Source organism: Bubalus bubalis, chromosome 4 (assembly GCF_019923935.1).
Source record: "Bubalus bubalis isolate 160015118507 breed Murrah chromosome 4, NDDB_SH_1, whole genome shotgun sequence".
Lineage (NCBI taxonomy): Eukaryota > Metazoa > Chordata > Mammalia > Artiodactyla > Bovidae > Bubalus > Bubalus bubalis.
This window is the reverse complement of record NC_059160.1, coordinates 48,760,437-48,777,548: the sequence shown is the minus strand read 5'-3', so window position 1 is coordinate 48,777,548 and position 17,112 is coordinate 48,760,437. Positions and strand designations below refer to the sequence as shown.

The 17,112-nt window shown below is 46.1% G+C and overlaps 2 protein-coding genes across 3 annotated transcripts in view; one reads left to right on the top strand and one right to left on the bottom strand.

The window, feature by feature from the left end:
* Window positions 1-17,112, bottom strand: part of SYN3 (synapsin III) — a 484,704-nt gene that overhangs the window by 268,433 nt on the left and 199,159 nt on the right. The gene's annotated exons all lie outside the window — the stretch shown is intronic.
* Window positions 3,951-17,112, top strand: part of TIMP3 (TIMP metallopeptidase inhibitor 3) — a 60,250-nt gene continuing 47,088 nt past the window's right edge. Inside the window, exon 1 of the mRNA XM_006069554.4 lies at window positions 3,951-4,394. Within this exon, the coding sequence (XP_006069616.1) occupies window positions 4,274-4,394 (121 nt within the window). The 5' untranslated portion in view covers window positions 3,951-4,273. The remainder of the gene's footprint in view (window positions 4,395-17,112) is intronic.

Here is a 17,112-nt window from a genome sequence, read left to right as displayed (position 1 = left end):
TGAAAGAAAGAAGCACAGGATAACATGGGAGGGGCTCGACAAAGACTGGAGATGGGAATCAGAAGGCTTTCTAGAGAAGGTGACATTCAAACTGTGATCTGAAAGCAATACAGGAGTTCAGTGAATTTTAGAAATAAGGTATGGAGATAACAAAAGGCTTATTTCTTGATCTTTTAGTGCTTATGATGCAAGAGGCAAAAAGACAGAGAAACAAGTAATTACAATGGGGCTCTATCAGGAATAAGACCCTCAATCTCTTCTATACTTTCACCATCAAAATCTTTGGTTTCAGCCTGAGTCTTGGAGGAGAGAGCAGAAAGCAGAATAGGAATTCAGTGTTGATTGAGAAATTGATGGACATGCTTTAGTCTTAGTCACATTTAATTGTTCCCAAACTTGTTTAATGGTAAGATCTATCTTCCCTTCAGAGACATGCACCTTGTCCTTGAGACTTTTCCATGGATCCTGAGACTTTTCAGCCAGGGGGGTTCTTGAAGATCGCTGAGTTACAACCTTCATCCAATGAACAAGAAAACTGAGTCTAGACAGGTGAGGTGACTTGCCTCAACAATTGTTTCTGCAGCAACCTTTGGAACAAATCTCACATCTTTTGCTACTGTTTTTCATCCCAGCCTCTTTTTGTCCCGCAGAAAGAAAATGTTCATGTGTCACTTTGCAGCAATATACTTGAAATGCTTTCAAAAGATATTAGATAATTTAGAAAGGGAAAAATAAACACACAAGAGATAAATCTCTGAGGAGTACAGAGCTGCATTTGTTACGATCGGCTCAGAGGTGATTATTAACAGAACCGAGAACTACTTAGTCAGTGCTGTGTAGTTCTCTACCGGTTGGGTGCTGTACAAAGGGACTCTGAAACGCATCTTTAGACTTGGAATGCAGATTCAGGACTGCGAGTGGCTGCAGAAGAGTCCAAACGTTAGATCATGCACTGCAGTTGGGAGGACTGGGGCCACAAGTGTGAGGAAGAGAGCCCAGGTAAGGAATCGGGCAGCCACAGCACAATCTCAGCTCGACCACGAGCTAACCATGAGACTTCTGGGGAAATTTCTTCACCTGTCTGAACCTTATTTTCTCCACCTGTAAAATGAGGATGGGCAGAATCTCAGGTCATTTTTCAGGTCCTCTAAATGTCTATTAGAGACTTACCAGAGATTCTAGCATCTTGGAACTTGATATGAAGAGGGGGTGGACCACTCAGATTTTGAAACTTCTTCAGTTCTTATGGGGTTTATAAATCTATCAGTGTCCTTAGCTGTCAAGACAAAGTGGGGAGCCGGCATCCTCATTCTTATTTACCATTAGCCCCAGGCCCCCTCCATCTAGCTTCTAAAGTGGACTTGAGAAAGCAATTCTTACATATAATTCGGTCCATGGACACAATGACATCCGGATTGACGGTTATGAGGTCTGCTTGCTGCCCTTGACCCAGAGGTAGGAAGTAGTGCTCCTCTCTATGAGGATTTATGAAGCTTGCTTTTTCTCTTGTTCAAAGTGAGGACTGAGGATGGATGGACAGAAGATAGTCCCCTTGGGTTAGACATTAGGGAGAACTTTCCAACTGAAACAAAAGCTGAACTCAAACACACTAACCCAGTTTAGGATAGGCAGTGAGAGGAAATAAACCAAAGGGCAATTTTACTACCTTTCAGCTAGAAAAACAATCAGATTACTCTTACATTTATATAACTAAGTAACTGCCATAAAATCATATGTGTCAGATGTTTTCTATAAAGAACCTGCTGCTTGAAGTTCAGCAAAAGTTATTTCTCTGACTCATTTTCTAGGCAAGCTACTGGTAATTTGTACAAAACCTTAAAGTGAGAAAGAGAAGAGAGAGAGAGAGTGAAGAGAAGGCTTCAACATGTAAGATGCTTATCCAAAGTGGATTTGGTCTGGAAAGGCCTATAAAACCTTCCACATGACCGGCACAGTGCAGGGATAAATGAAACTCTCAAATCCTACCAAGTATGCCCTCATTCAACCTGGATCCTTGGAGTGGCCTCCAAAGTGTCCACAGCTCAAGACTCAAAGGGTTGCTGGCCACACCCATACCCGTGTCCCCTGAGAACCAAATTTATACCCTGAGGAGTAAAATGTAGCCTGCTCAAATATCTTAGGCTTCAAAGTGTTTCTTCTAGTGTGGTTGGGGAAATAGTACAACTACAGTTCATAGAACAAGGGGTAAAATTCTAAGTAAACACTGAGAGAAGGAAAGCTCTCTCTGGGTGGGGCTACAGTCAAAGTTAGGATGGGAAGGGTCTTAAAAGTTGGGAAGGAAACAAGACAGAAAACTGTGGAAACTAGAATCCTCTCCTTACAGCTAAATTTTTAAGGGGGAAAGGGGAGCTTTAAAAATGTTCTTGGAAATATCATTTCCAATGAAGCTTTCTGCTCCTGCCATTTTGGTGTCACTTCTCTGAGGTGTAAACAAAGGAATTTCTGAGAAAGAGGATGAACTTGCACTTCAGAGCGGTACTTCTCATCCTTCTTTTGTTCCAAACTTTTACCATTTTTATTGCCAAATCATTTTAGTCTCTTTCCAAACGGGATGAGTTGGGAGAGAAAGTGAGAAAGATGCAAGAATAGAAACAAGATTCCAGCTGCAAAAAAAACTTGCACAGTTAAAGCTAACTGCCACTAAAAAGTCCAAGAAAATAAACACCTCTCTTAAGGCGGGAATCAGAGAATTCAGTTCCTGGCTGGTTGCCAAGTAATGGCACCTTTCTGCAACAGTTTCCTCATCTGGAAAGTGTGAATAACACTTTGTGTTTTTCCTATCTAAAAGGATCATTGTGAGATGTAATGAGGTGAGGTATGGAAAATATTAATATAAGGCAGACTCAAGAGGTTACTGAATAAGAAAAATAGTCATAGTCTTAGTTTTTAGCAGATATCCATAATTCCTCATATTCTTGAATCCTGGATAGTTCTCCAGGATCTAGTTTCATTTGCGGTTGGGATTAGTTCACCCCTAATTCCTCACTGAAGGATGGAGACCTGTCTGCCCTAGGTGGGGTTACCATTTCCTCGTGCCCTAGCTTACGGTGTTTCAAGTAAGCCTGGGGACTTTGCCCTTGCCGTTATCTCCTCCCTGCTGCCAAAGGGCTGAGGCTTTTTGTTCACAGCCAGGCTGTCACCTTCTCAGCCATTTCGCTTACTATCCCGTAGACAGCAGCGCCCTCCGCAGTATTTCTAACCCATCATTCATCATTCAGGGCACTATTACCTTAGTAAATCACCCTATGTACTCATGTTTCTTCTAATGCATTGCCTACTACTTCCATGGGAGCAAAGAGTTCGTTTTGCTCATCCCAGAATCCAGAACGATGCCTGTTGAATGGCCTCACTATTTCCTCCGGCTGAGCCCGGGAAACAACCTTTCATTACCACCAGTTCCAAAAGGCAAACGACTTCCTACTGAGGAGGAAAGTCAGGAGCAGCGACACGCGGAGGGATAGGGGATATGTCAGCAACCTCGTTCTTTCCCTCTGACCCGGCTCTCTCCAGAGAAGGCACAGTTACCCTTTACTTATCCTTTCCACCAGGCGCAGTCAAGGTCCCCAAGGCAAGGCCACCTCTGACCTGCCAAAGGGGTTGGTGCTGCGGTGGGCGGTAGTTGATTTTGGTTTGGGTCAGAGGCGCCCAGAGGGCGGGGTGGGCGTATGGCTGGGTTGCAGGCGAGAAGGGCAAGGGGGCGCCGCTCGGAGGGCCCCTGCGCCAGCGCGTACCAGGGGCGCGTTCAGCCCACCCACTCGCGTGCCCACAGCTGCATTATTCCCTAAAAGGACCTGAACTGGACGGGTGGCCCCGCCCCGTCGCCCCGCGCCCCCGGCCCCGCCCCCTTTTTGGAGGGCCGATGAGGTAATGCGGCTCTGCTATTGGTCGGAGTCGGCGGGCCCCGCGCGCTCGAGAGGGGGTGCCCGGGGGGACCCGCGCTATATCACTCGGCCGCGGGGCTGCGGCGCAGAGCGGGCAGCGGACGGGCGCTCGGACAGCTTCTCCTCCTTCTGCTCTCTCCAGCTCCTGCTCCTCCGCCCGGAGAGACTGCCCACCCGCCCAGTCCTGCGCCAGCGCCGAGGCAGCTCCGTCGCACCCCATCCCGTCCCGCCGGGCACTCGGAGGGCGGCGCGCTCCAAGCCAAAGTTGCCCCCCACAGGCGGGCGGGCGAGCGCAGGCTGCAGCGACCCGGCCCGTGGCGCGCAAGGCAACTTTGGAGACTCGAGCAGCAGCACCAGCAACGGCAGCGGCGATGACTCCCTGGCTCGGGCTCGTCGTGCTCCTGGGCAGCTGGAGCCTGGGGGACTGGGGCGCTGAGGCGTGCACATGCTCGCCTAGCCACCCCCAGGACGCATTCTGCAACTCAGACATCGGTAAGCGCTCCCGGTGTCCCTGCGGAGACCCCGCGGTGACCGTTCACTCGCGCGCTGCAGCCGGGACTCTGGCGCTGCTACGGGTGGCCTCGCCAACGTCCGCTCCTTTCCATTGCCTGGGCTTGGGGGGAGGTCGTGGAGGTAGATACTGAGGTATGCTTCAGCATGACCGAGGTGGGTAGACGTAGAGAAACCCACCGAGGCCGAGTGAACTCTTTGCAGCCATGCTCTTTTAGGGCGTGAGGTCCTTACTGGTCTTTTTGACATCTGGAAAATTCCCCTTTTCACTATCACCGGAGAACTCTCTGGGGGAGAAAGGTGGGGAGAGCATTTCTAAAACTTGCAATGCCAACTAAAGTGCTGGGATGATGAAGAGTTAAAAAAAAATTAAAAAGAAAGTTGGCAGCCATGTGCAGGGGAAAGTTGCAGGAGAAACTTGTAGTTTTCTGAGTTTTTCACCATCTCCCCACGATGCTCATTCTTTTCACTGAGACCCAACTCAGACTCACACTCCCTAGGCCAAGGGTGAACTGAGCTTCTTGGACTGCCAAGTTTGGGTGGATTTAAGGGGGAAAATGAGAAGGAATCTGTGGGGTTGACCCTCCCCGAAGGAACTGTATTTGAGAGTGTTGATAGCAAGCAGGAGGTGGCGTGTGTGAGGGATCACTTATCACATAGCTGTGAGAATTCACAGGAAGGCTTTTTTTTTTTTTTTTCCTTGAATGTGTGTGGGGTGAGGGAGACAGGGCAGTGGAAAACAGATTTGTCACCAAAAGAACAAAGATGCCAAGGGTCACATCATGGTGACTATTCCAAATTGGACTGAGTGTCTTGATTAGAGACAAGGGCCTTGAGAGTCCTGGGAGAACTTGTTTCAGAGTGTTCGGGACACTGGTGCTTGGATGGCCAGAGGGGGAGTAGCAGCTGGAAAACATCTCTCCTCTCCTTTCCAGCTCATAAAGCATGCAAGTCTAGTGGCCCTTGCTCTGTGTGTGTGCAAATGCAGGCTGGGGGTGGGGTATAACACAGTCTAGTCACCCTCTGCCTGTGTCGATTCAGAGGTGAAGAATGGAGCGTGTGTGTTTTCAGCACAGTCATAAAGAGGAAAAGAAATTTTCCACTGGGTCCTGGGTGAGGGCCTCCACAAGTGTACTGCAGGGGAGGAGGGGGAGGAGGCAGGAACCTGGCAGGGGAGGGAGCTGAGGCTGGGAGGGGTGGCTGCTGGTGGGCCTGGCAAGCCTAGGAGATGTGAGGGAGGTGGCTGTGGTGACTGGGTCAGTCTGGCTGGCAGGCAGGAGTATTTGTGTGACCTAGGGTCACCCCATTAGTGGTTTCCTGGGGTCCTTGCTGTGCCCCTTTCCTTCTCCTGGGGGAACCTGACTGGCCCCTGGGTTTGTGGATTGCTGGGAAGGATTCTTCGGGGCTGCCGGAGGCCTGCAAGGTTTTCGTCTCCCTTGACTGCCCCCACCCAAATTCTACTTGGCCTGTTCCCCCTCACCCTGTGGGTGTCATTCCCACCTAAGTGATGCTGGCAGCTGCTGCTGGTGGTGGCGGCTCTGGTCCTCTCAGTGAAGAGCACGTACTTGGGTCCAGGCGTCAGGTGGAGTCAGGGCGTCGTCCTCTGCCTGACAGTGGTTCGGGCATGTTCACCTGGATTTCTGATGTGTGTGGAGAGGGAGACCTCATGCCTTCCCTTGCTCTTGGCTTTTAGGTTTCTACCCTGGAAGTTCGCCAGGGGACAGTGGAAACAGGAGCAAGGAGACCACTTCCCATGGTGGCCCTGCCTGACCACTGCTTAGGTTTCCTGCTATGTGTCTGGGACTGATACAGAAAGTTTCTTGTAATTTCGCTGGATTTTAGTAAGAAATCTTCCCACGACCCCCTCCTCAATTGACTGCCCAGAGAAAAGCGAAGTTACCAGGAAATACCAAAAGGCAAGAACATTGTGGTAGCAAAAATGAAAAAGAAACAAAAAGACCTCGGCACTGCTGGCCCTGATCCAAAGCTGTGCTGCCTTGGTTGGTGCACTGCACTAGTGGCAGGGATGAGATAATGCTTTTTCTGGGAGGTGTAGATGCGAGCTGCTGGCTTGTTGACCTCCACTGCCTACAGCACCCTGCCGGCGACCAGTAGGTGGCTCCCAGTACTCCTAGCTCACAGCTCCTCTTCTGGTTCCCAGTCTGGACTGATGCCTGCCTGTTCTCTCCCTGAAGGAAATGTGTAGATGCTCCCATTCCCCTTGACCCCTATGACTCTACCAGTCAATACTGTAGTCCTTAAAATATGCTCACGCCAGCCCACTAGCTTCCTCTTCCAGAACCTTCCTGGCTCTTTTCATGGCTGGGTGCCACATTGCTGGGCAAAGCCCCTCTCTAAGGAATCCCCCCACGGCCTTCCATTTCCTTCCTCCTCATCCACAAGTGTCTCTTCTTGCCTTCCCCGCCCCCCCACCAAGCCCTGGGAATTGGTGCTGCCTTCTGGATGACGAGGAGTTAAAAGGTCAACTATGGCAACTCCAGGCCCTACACCCCAGTGAAGTGTTTAGAAGAATAAACTACATCCCGGCTTATAAGACATACTATGGCGGAGAGAAAAGGACTTGGAAGCATCCACGATGTCCGTGGCCCCCTCCCCACCAGTCACCACCCCTGAAACTCTTGACAAAACCTTGACTCTGGAGGAGGGGAGAGGGGAGGACTAGGAATGAGGAGGCAGCCTTGGCCTGCTTTCTGCTCCACAGCTCTGTCCAGCTCAGGAAGGGGTGGGCAGTGGGGTATGTGCACTGGTGCCCGCATGCGAGTGTGTGGTTTCTATAGGGATGGGAGCAGTAGGGAGAAAACTTGACTTCAGAATGCCAACCCCTCCTTTGCAAAGAAGAATGGGGCTGCGCAATGGAGTGCTGGGGGCCTGCTCCTTGAGCCCGTGGGGAATTCGAGAGGGAGGCTCAGCTGGGGGCCCACTGCCAACTCCGGAGGACGGTCTCTGGACGTCTCCAGATTGTTTTGACAGGGACCAGTGCCAGCAAATTCTTTCGGTATCAGATCTGAGGTTGTGGTTTTAGCGAAGAAGCCATTTTTAAGGAAGCCCGATCAATCCTCTCTCACTTACAAACACAAAATTACACTTTACACTGGGCTTGGTGACTTAAGGAAAATAAAAAGGATCCAACTTCGGAAAGGAACCAATCACTTGGGGAGTGGACCCAGCCTGTGGACATCTTAGCAAGTCAGAAAAAAGGAGAGCTGCTTATATTAGGGAGGAGGGGACATCTCTCAGACTTTCACTGGGTGCAGGCTCTTTGTGTCTTTTATCCACTCAGTATCCTTAAGAGTGGGTATTACACCTATTTTTCCTCAGATGGAAGATAAATTGTGGGTTTGAGATAAATTGTGCTTGCTCAAGCTCACTCAGCTACTATATGGTAAAGGTAAAGCCATTCTGAATTATGCCATTCTTCCAAAACTTTTCAACTTCCATTTATCCTTGCTATTGTAAGGCAGACAACCCTTCCCAGGATCAGGATGGAATGGACAGTTAACATTTGAAGAATGCCTTACTTATAGATTTGGGGAGTTTTCCTTAGAAATATGAAGACAGCTGAAATGGCCACAGGTTATAATTAAACATCATCATAGGAGAGTAAGAACTAATGACTGTCATCCTCTTTATATCAGGATAGCAATAGAGAAAAATAAAGAAAAAATTCTAATGTTCTTTGGCTGTTAGAACTAGAAGAGACCCTCAAAATAACCAAGTCAAAGTTAAAAAACAAACAACAAAAAAAGACTCGGTTTGTCTCACTGAAGCTTGGCCTCAAATACTCTTACCCTTCTGAGGTTGGGCTGACGAGTGAGGGCTTCCCAGGGTGATGTGCCCTGTCTATGCAGCCTGCCAGTATAATGGGAGGAAAACCAGAGAGAGTTAGGAGGCTGGGTCCCGGGCTGGCTGGAGAAGGTGTCCCTCCCACAGTTCTGTGCCCTTTCACAATCCCTCGATAGATAAGACTAGAAAAGTGGCCACAGAAGTGGCTTGGGTGGAGGGACTTTTGTTTGTTTTGCAGGAACAGCAGGAACCATTCAGCTCCACTGCTGAATGGCACATTCCAACAGGTTCACTAATTAAAAACAAAAACAACAACACAATTCTCCATTTCATTAACTTTTATCATTCTGGTCACTATGGACAAGGAGGCCCCTTCTTCTAGCCTTTGTCATAATCAACTCCTGGGTGGCCTGGAGGGGCAGTGTGGGGCGGCAGAAAGGCCATGGCATGGGCACGGCAGGGCAGGGCAGGGCTTAAATCCTTCCTGCGGGACTTGTTGGCTGTATGCACTTAAGCATGCTATGGGCCATCGTTAAGATTTAGTTTCCTCACTTATAAAAGGGGAATAATAATCTGTACATCCTTGGCCTTTTAATTTTTATCCACATTTCTAAAATTACAAGAGTAGTTGCATACATTCTATTATGTCCATGTGTATATGTATCTGTGTGTTCAACTGTATCCATCCATCTATCCATCAACCATCATCCATCCATGTCTATCCATCTATCTAAAGTCAGATAAGGGGAAAGTCCTTTTTGATCAGTTTCTCTAATTCTAGTCCCTTCCCTATGCATTTACATACATAATACTCATTACAGTAGCCCTTCCCCTTGGAAATATGAATGGCAAATACTATAAACAGTGGAATACCAATACAGCATTCAACTTCTTTTCAATGAGCAACATGTTAGAGGTTGTTCTCAGTTCATATGCACACATATATACTTCATTTTCTTTAATGTGCAGAATTCCATTGGGTTATAAATTATAAAAAATAATTATGGAATGATTACTGTGCACCAAATACCATTCTAAGTAATTAACATGCATCAACTCAGTTTAACTTAATTCTCTCAAAAGTTCTATGAGGCAGGTGTGCTACTGCTGTCTCCAATTTACAGATGAAGAAAGTGAGGCTTAGAAAAATTATGAAACTTGTTCAAGATTGTTACAGAGCCCATATTTAAACCCTTACAGCCTAGGTCTAAAAAATAGTCAACTACTATCTATATATTACAGTATATGCAATATTATATGATACATATTATTATATACTATTTTATTACTCTAATAATATAGTAGCCTTATGCCAGGACCAGTGCCAAGTTGCTTCAGTCATATCCGACTCTTTGTGACCTTGTGGATTGTAGCCCACCAGGCTCCTCTGTCCATGGGATTCTCCAGGCAAGAATACTGAAGAGGGTTGCCAAACCCTCTTCCAGGGGATCTTCCTCACCCAGGGATGGAACCTGAGTCTTATAGGTATAGGTATAGGTATAGATTTATTTATCCATTCCTGTATTAGATATTTTAGGTTTCTAACAGCTTTTCATGGTTACAAAGAGCACTGTGACAAGTATTCATTGTACCATCCTCTTGTTCATATGCATGGATATTTCCCTATGGCAAATACACAATTTGGAATTCTCAGACATAATGTATGTGCACTTTACATTTGAACAGTTCCTGACAATTCACCCTCCAGAGTGGCTGTGGGAAACCGCTGTTTTCATATATGCAACATGCAGAGATGGAGAGACCATTAGCCCTGTTTTGGAGACATTTCTACACTTCTCTCAAACGGAAAACAATTTATGACTTTTATTGACTTACTGAGTTTTTTTTTCCTTTTTTGCTTATTCTTTCATCCTTTTGAAAGAGGGAAAAATTAAGGCTACTTAGACCAAGTTGATAGGAGCATTTTTTGTAGGGAGAATGGAGCTATGTACCACTGGTGCTACGGGCCAAATGGCCTTTGACTTGTTGCCATTTTAGATTAATTCAACTGCAGATGGTTTTATTTTTTGCTTTAATAAGAAGCAATGGGCCTTTCAGTACATTAAGATGCTTGACTCCAGCATTTGGCATGAACCCAGGTTCATGTTTTAAAGACTTGTGTTTTAAAGACAGGGTCTTATTGCTGACCCAAAGATGTCCCCTTTTTGGCTGGGTGTGGCCAGGCTCATGGTGGCAGAAGGAGGATTCAGCCCTGTGTCTCCCTTCTCATTGAATTTGGATGGTGCTCGGATGTGGGATGGCCATAGGAGGGACATGGACAGTGAAGAGGGGACAGAGTGGGTCCTGGCCAAGAAAGATTAGGCTAGAGTCTCACTTTGATCGCAACTAGAATGGCTGGTTTAAGAGAATTTCAACTGTTCTGATTGAAACCTTTCAGGATTCTTGGGATAAAGTGTCATAAAATGGCTTCAACAATAGCCAGCCTGGCCTCTTCCTACCTTGTCAACATCACTGGCTTTTCCAGGTGCTGCTGTTACCATTATCTCCCTGGGAACGTTCTCTCTCTGTCCGTTGTCCTGGCCTTGATTTTGAGTGCCCCTTGTTAATGTCTCATTCTCTGGATCTCATTTGGTGCCTTTTCCCTGCCCACTTCTTGGGATTATTGCAGGATCATCAAACCTTGCCCAAATTTTAAATGTGTCAAAAAACATCATCTTTAGGAAAAAAACAACTCTTTGGAGCTGCTTGGGAAATTCCCAGAAGGGCTCATTCTTGGGCAGACCTAAGGGCTGTATACTATCCAGAGAGACACATCTAACCCTCCAAAGAGGGGAGTCACCAGCCACTGCATTACTTATTAAGTCCAATCCCACCTTATGAACATGGTACTCCATTACCAACCCAAAGAAAAAAACTCCTTTTTTGCGTTATCAGTCACCCTATTAGCTGGAGACTGCCCATCCCAGCTACCTGGTGAGTGATCTGAAGCCAGAGGGGTGAAATCACCCACCTGAGATCACACCATGAAGAAACAGATGAACTGGAAGCTACATTTGCTTCAGTTCAGTTCAGTCACTCAGTCATGTCCGACTCTTTGCGACCCCATGGACTGCAGCACACCAGACCTCCCTGTCCATCACCAACTCCCAGAGCTTGCTCAAACTCATAGAGTTGGTGATGCCATGAAACCATCTCATCCCCTGTCATCCCCTTCTCCTCCTGCCTTCAGTCTTTCCCACCATTAGGGTATTTTTGCAATGAGTCAGTTCTTCACATCAGGTGACCAAAGTATTGGAGCTTCAGCATCAGTCCTTCCAATAAATATTCAGGACTTATTAACTTTAGGATGGACTTGTTGAATCTCCTTGCAGTCCAAGAGACTCTCAAGAGTCTTCTCCAACACCACAGTTTAAAAGCATCAGTTCTTCAGTGCTCAGCTTTCTGTATAGTCCAACTCTCACATCCATACATGACCACTGGAAAAACCATAGCTTTGACTAGATGGACCTTTGTTGGCAAAGTAATGTCTCTGCTTTTTAATATGCTGTCTAGGTTGGTCATAGCTTTTCCTCCAAGAGCAAGTGTCTTTTAATTTCATGGCTGCAGTCACCATCTGTAGTGATTTTGGAGCCCCAGAAAAGAAAGTCAGTCTTGTCTTTTGTTTCTGTTCTTTCCCCATCTATTTGCCATGAAGTGATGGGACCTGATGCCATGATCTTAGTTTTTTGAATGTTGAGTTTTAAGCCAACTTTTTCACTCTCCTCTTTCACTTTCATCTCAAGAAGCTCTTCAGTTCCTCTTCACTTTCTTCCATAAGGATGGTGTCATCTTCATATCTGAGGTTATTGATATTTCTCCCAGCAACCTTGATTCCAGCTTGTGCTTCATCCAGTCCAGCATTTCACATGATGTACTCTGCATATAAGTTAAATAAGCAGGGTGACAATATACAGCCTTGACGTACTCCTTTCCCAATCTGGAACCAGTCCATTGTTCCATGTCGAGTTATAATGGTTGCTTCTTGACCTGCATACAGATTTCGCAGGAGGCAGGTAAAGTGGTCTGGAATTCCCATCTCTTGAAGAATTTTCCACAGTTTGTTGTGATCCACACACTCAAAGGCTTTGGCATAGTCAATATGCCAGAGGTAGATGTTTTTCTGAACTCTATTTCTTTTTTGATGATCCAACAGATGTTGGCAATATGATTCCTCTGCCTTTTCTAAATCCAGCTTGAACATCTGGAAGTTCTTGGTTCACTTACTGTTGAAGCCTGGCTTGAAGAATTTTGAGCATTACTTTGCTAGTATGTGAGATAAGTACAGTTGTGCAGTAGTTGGAACATTCTTTGGCATTGCTTTTCTTTGGGATTAGAATGAAAACTGACCTTTTCCAGTCCTGTGGCCACTGCTGAGTTTTCCAAATTTGCTGGCATATTGAGTCCAGCACTTTAACAGCATCATCCTTTAGGACTTGAAATAGCTCAGCTGGACTTCTATCACTTCCACTAGCTTTGTTCGTAGTGATGCTTCCTAAGGCCCGCTTGATTTGGGACTCTAGGATGTCTGGCTCTAGGTGAGTGATCACACCATCATGGTTATCTGGGTTATGAAGATTTTTTTTGTATAGTTCTTCCATGGATTCTTGCCACCTTTTCTTAATATCTTCTGCTTCTGTTAGGTCCATACTGTTTCTGTCCTTTATTGTGCCCATCTTTGCATGAAATGTTCCCTTGGTTATCTCTAGTCTTTCCCATTCTATTGTTTTCTTTTGTTTCTTTGCATTGATCACTGAGGAAGGCTTTCTTATCTCTCCTTGTTATTCTTTGGAACTCTGCATTCAGTTGGGTATGTCTTTCCTTTCTTCCTTTGCCTTTAGTTTCTCTTCTTTTCTCAGCTATTTGTAAGGCCTCCTCAGAACCATTTTGCCTTTTTCCATTTCTTTTTGGGGCATGGTTTTGATCACTGCTTCCTGTACAACATCACAAACCTCTGACATTTGCTGAGTCACTATCAAAATCCGTGTTCCAAATTGGCATAGTCTAATGGCAAGGACTTTTTGGATTTGAGAAGATGCTACTCCTGTTGTAATTTCCCCCACATTGTTTTCTTTGATTCCCTACTTTGGGTGTCTCCTCTGTATGCTTCTCTTTGATCTTCTTCCACAGCCAGCCTCTGCAGCCCCTGCTTCCCCCCACCCAACCCCCAGTTTTATTACACCATAGTTCTAACAAAACCAAGTCTTGCACCCTATTTCTAATTCCTAACTCAGTACTCTTTCCACTTAATCAGCGGTTCCCTGCCTTTTCAACACCATGGACTGTTTTTATTAATTTTCCTTCAAAGGATTTCATGTTTGGAAAGAATTATCCATCACAACGTCACGTCTTGGGTGTTGATTGTTTTTCCATCACAAAGTCTAGTTAAATGGTATCTGTTACTGCTGACACTAGCCAGTCATTATTCTGATATAATCAGATAATACAATTAATTGCTGCCCAAAGCAAAGAAACCTGGTATTTGCTTAAGCCTGGGGAGCACTCTCATGGGCTATTGGATGACGGTAAGGTATGATTTGGGCTGTTTCACAGAAGTGCAAAAGGAGCTCATGGACCCTTGCAGAACACTGTAGTTCACCCTCTGGGAATGGTTTTTCTTTCACACCAGTTTTCCATCTCTCCTCCTGTGGACTGGTCCACACGGCTCCCACCCTTGCCATTTTCTAGGTTCCCCCAGTACTGGGAACAGGGCTGCAGAGGCAGTGGGTAACTGACGTGTCCTGGTTGAGTTGCCTAGCCTTTCAGAGAAGGTGACATGGGTTCCTCTTCTTTGTCTGTTTTCCTGTGTTAATCTCTTATGGGCTGGAGCAGATGAGTACTGACTCTGGCTAAAGGAACTCACTAAATAGCATTTGACAGAAGGTCACAACGTGTCTATCCCAGCTGTAGTGGAACTAAGAGGCTTTTTTACTTGGTTGCTAAAAAACTAGTGTTCAGGGGAGGGGTATAGGGGCCAGGACAACTTTTCCTGATTCCTGTAGAAGCCATCTGTGGCTGGGATGGGTTGGATGCCAGAGAAGTGCTGCCCAACACCCACTTCTAATTTATGTTCACGTAAAGCCTATCACTTAACACTGGCATTCACAATGCAGAGAGTAGAGACCTTAAGTATTCCCAGGTCTGTGGCCACCTGCTTTTTGTAGGGGTAGGGAAGGGAAGGAAATCTGAAAGATTTGGCTTCAGAGAGCTCAAGGGAAAGCTTAGCAGGTAGAAAAATAGAGTCCTTGGATGACAGAGGAGGGGAAATCCAGAGCAGACTAGAGTCATTTCAGAATCAGACCTAAAATATTGCCTGACAATTATCCCTCCTCCTCTGCCTCAAAGAGATCCCTCAAAGAGGAATCTCTTTGATCCATCTCAGAATGAGGGCGCTGGGCACCAGGTAGCCCAGTTGCCTGTAGAGAAGCACTGTTCATTCAGAAATCTCAGGCTCCTGCTATCCCCAGAGTAGGGCAGGGGGAAGGTGAGCCTTGCAACCTGGGGCACACTTTGTGAGGATGTGGTTTCGTGACATGAGGGTTCACGCTGTTTGGTTAAGGTGCTTGCAGGTCATGAATCAGGATGGACCTCCTTTGACTTATACTTGATCATCATGAATAGACTCACAGTCTTTGAAATTTGGAAACACAGTACCTCTTCTGAGCTCTTCTGCTCACCTAGTGTGGGTTAGTTCTCTGGTCTCAGTTTCCTCATCTGCAAAATAGGGGGAATAATAGTACGTACCACACTGGGTTGGTGATTAAGTGAAAAAATTCCGGGAAAATGTTTACTACAGAATCTGCCACATACCAAAAGCTCAACAGATGCCAGCTTTTAGTAGTAGTGTTGTTATATTAGCTTCCCAGGTGTCACAGTGGTAAAGACCCCCCTGCCAATGCAGGAGATGCAAAAGGCTTGGGTTTTATCCCTGGGTTGGGAAGATCCCCTGGAGAAGAAAATGGCAAGCCACTCCAATATTCTTGAGGGGATAATCCCATGAACAGAGGAGCCTGGTGGGCTGCAGTTGGAATAAGCAACTGAGTATGCACCCACATGCATGTTGTTGTATGGCAGAGTTGGTATTCTCACTTTATTTTTGGTGAGGAAAATGGGGCTCAGAGAGGAGATGGGCTGTTTTCCAGGGTCACATACAGAGAGCTGCATTTCAAAATCATGATTTGGTGCCCCTTCCCACCTAAGTCTAATGATTTTCCACTGTGTTACATTGCCTTCTACAGCATAGAAAAATAAAGTTACCACTCTATATTTTCATGACTCTCCACATTTTAGAGTCTTAAGGCTACCTGATCTTATTTGATAATCACAACATCCCCCTTCAGAAAGCAGGACAGTGAGGGGTCATTGTTCTCACCAAACAGTGAGAAGGCTGGACAGTGAGAACTGGTATGGTTCAGGAACTCAGCCACACAGCTGATACGTGGAATCGGGATTGGAAACAATGTCTTTCAAGGCCAAGTCCTACACTCTTTTCAAGGTTCAGATGGCTCACATCCCTTTTCAGGCTGCTCCCACATGTTTGCCTCTGGTAGTCGCAGGTGGTAGATGCTGGGGTAGTCAATGGGAGGGCCTGGGAAATGGTGATACTGGACTTGGATATCAAGTCCATTGCCCTGTCCCCATCTATCCCATTCACCCCGTCTACCCCAGGGCTGGGAGGTGTGCAGTGTCCAGGAGTGAGCACTGGCTGCAATTCAGGACACCTGGGGTTGAGTTCTAGGTCTCCTCTGGATCCTAGGATCACCTGGGTGATGTCAACCCTCCTGGACTTCAGGCTGTTGTCTGTGAAATAGCAGGATTGGCTCTATGTGGCATAAGTACACTTTCTCCCTACATGTACTTATGGTAACTGTTATTTTTCTGAATGTGCGTACTATGTGTCAAGTATTTCTGGCTCTAAGTTCCTTTGGAAGGGGCGCTCCATTCTAGCTGAATAATTGAACACCTAAATCCATCAACAGCACCTTTTAGGAGGTAATTTCTTTACAAATATGCTCTATTAAGACAAGAGCCAGGATCTCTGTGGTTATGAAAGTAGATGAGAGCTTGGACTCAACAAAGCCGCTAATGATTTGATGTATTTTATCAGATGACATATTTGACCACCAGACTTCCTGTTGAAGCAGAGCTGATGTGCCAAACAAGATAGCAAACTTGCAGAACTAGTTGATGGCTAGAATTAAAAATCAAGGTCACTTCAGTGTCTGTCATTGATCACTGGAGGGCTTGGTTAAAATGCTTTTGAACCCCATTAATACCACTACTGAAAGCTGACAGGGAGAAGGTGAGACTGAGACGATGCTCATGGGAACAAGGCCTTCCTGATCCATGGTCTCTCTAAGCAGCCCCTTGCTCCAGAATTTGATTCATGGCTTGCCTTAAACATCTGTATCTGAGAAAACTAATAAAACTCCCCTCATAGAAGACTGGCTTAGATTAACAAGTGTGTCATCTGAGAATACTTTCGTTTAAATGAATGAGGAAGGAGTTTGGAAGACCCAGATCAAACTTGTGCCCTATTGGGTAACTGCAACTCCCTTCTCCAACAACAGGACAGGGACCCCCAGACATCTCACAACCATGGCTTCCTGGTACAAATGTCCAGCAGAAAGAATGGCTTCCTGGTACAAATGTCCAGCAGAAAGACTGAGATATGTGAGAGAACCCCAATATCCAACATGTTCTCTGGGATGCAATTCTGAGGAAATGGCTGCAGGTGTGGCTTCCACTTCCTTCTTGATGGATTGTCTCTTGGCCTGGGTTTCCTCAGCTCTCATCTGCATCAGATCACAAACCCAAATGCCCACAGAGGCTAGTCAATGGAAGCTGGATGTTTGCATATTAAACATATTGGATTATTATTCACATCTACCAAAAGATA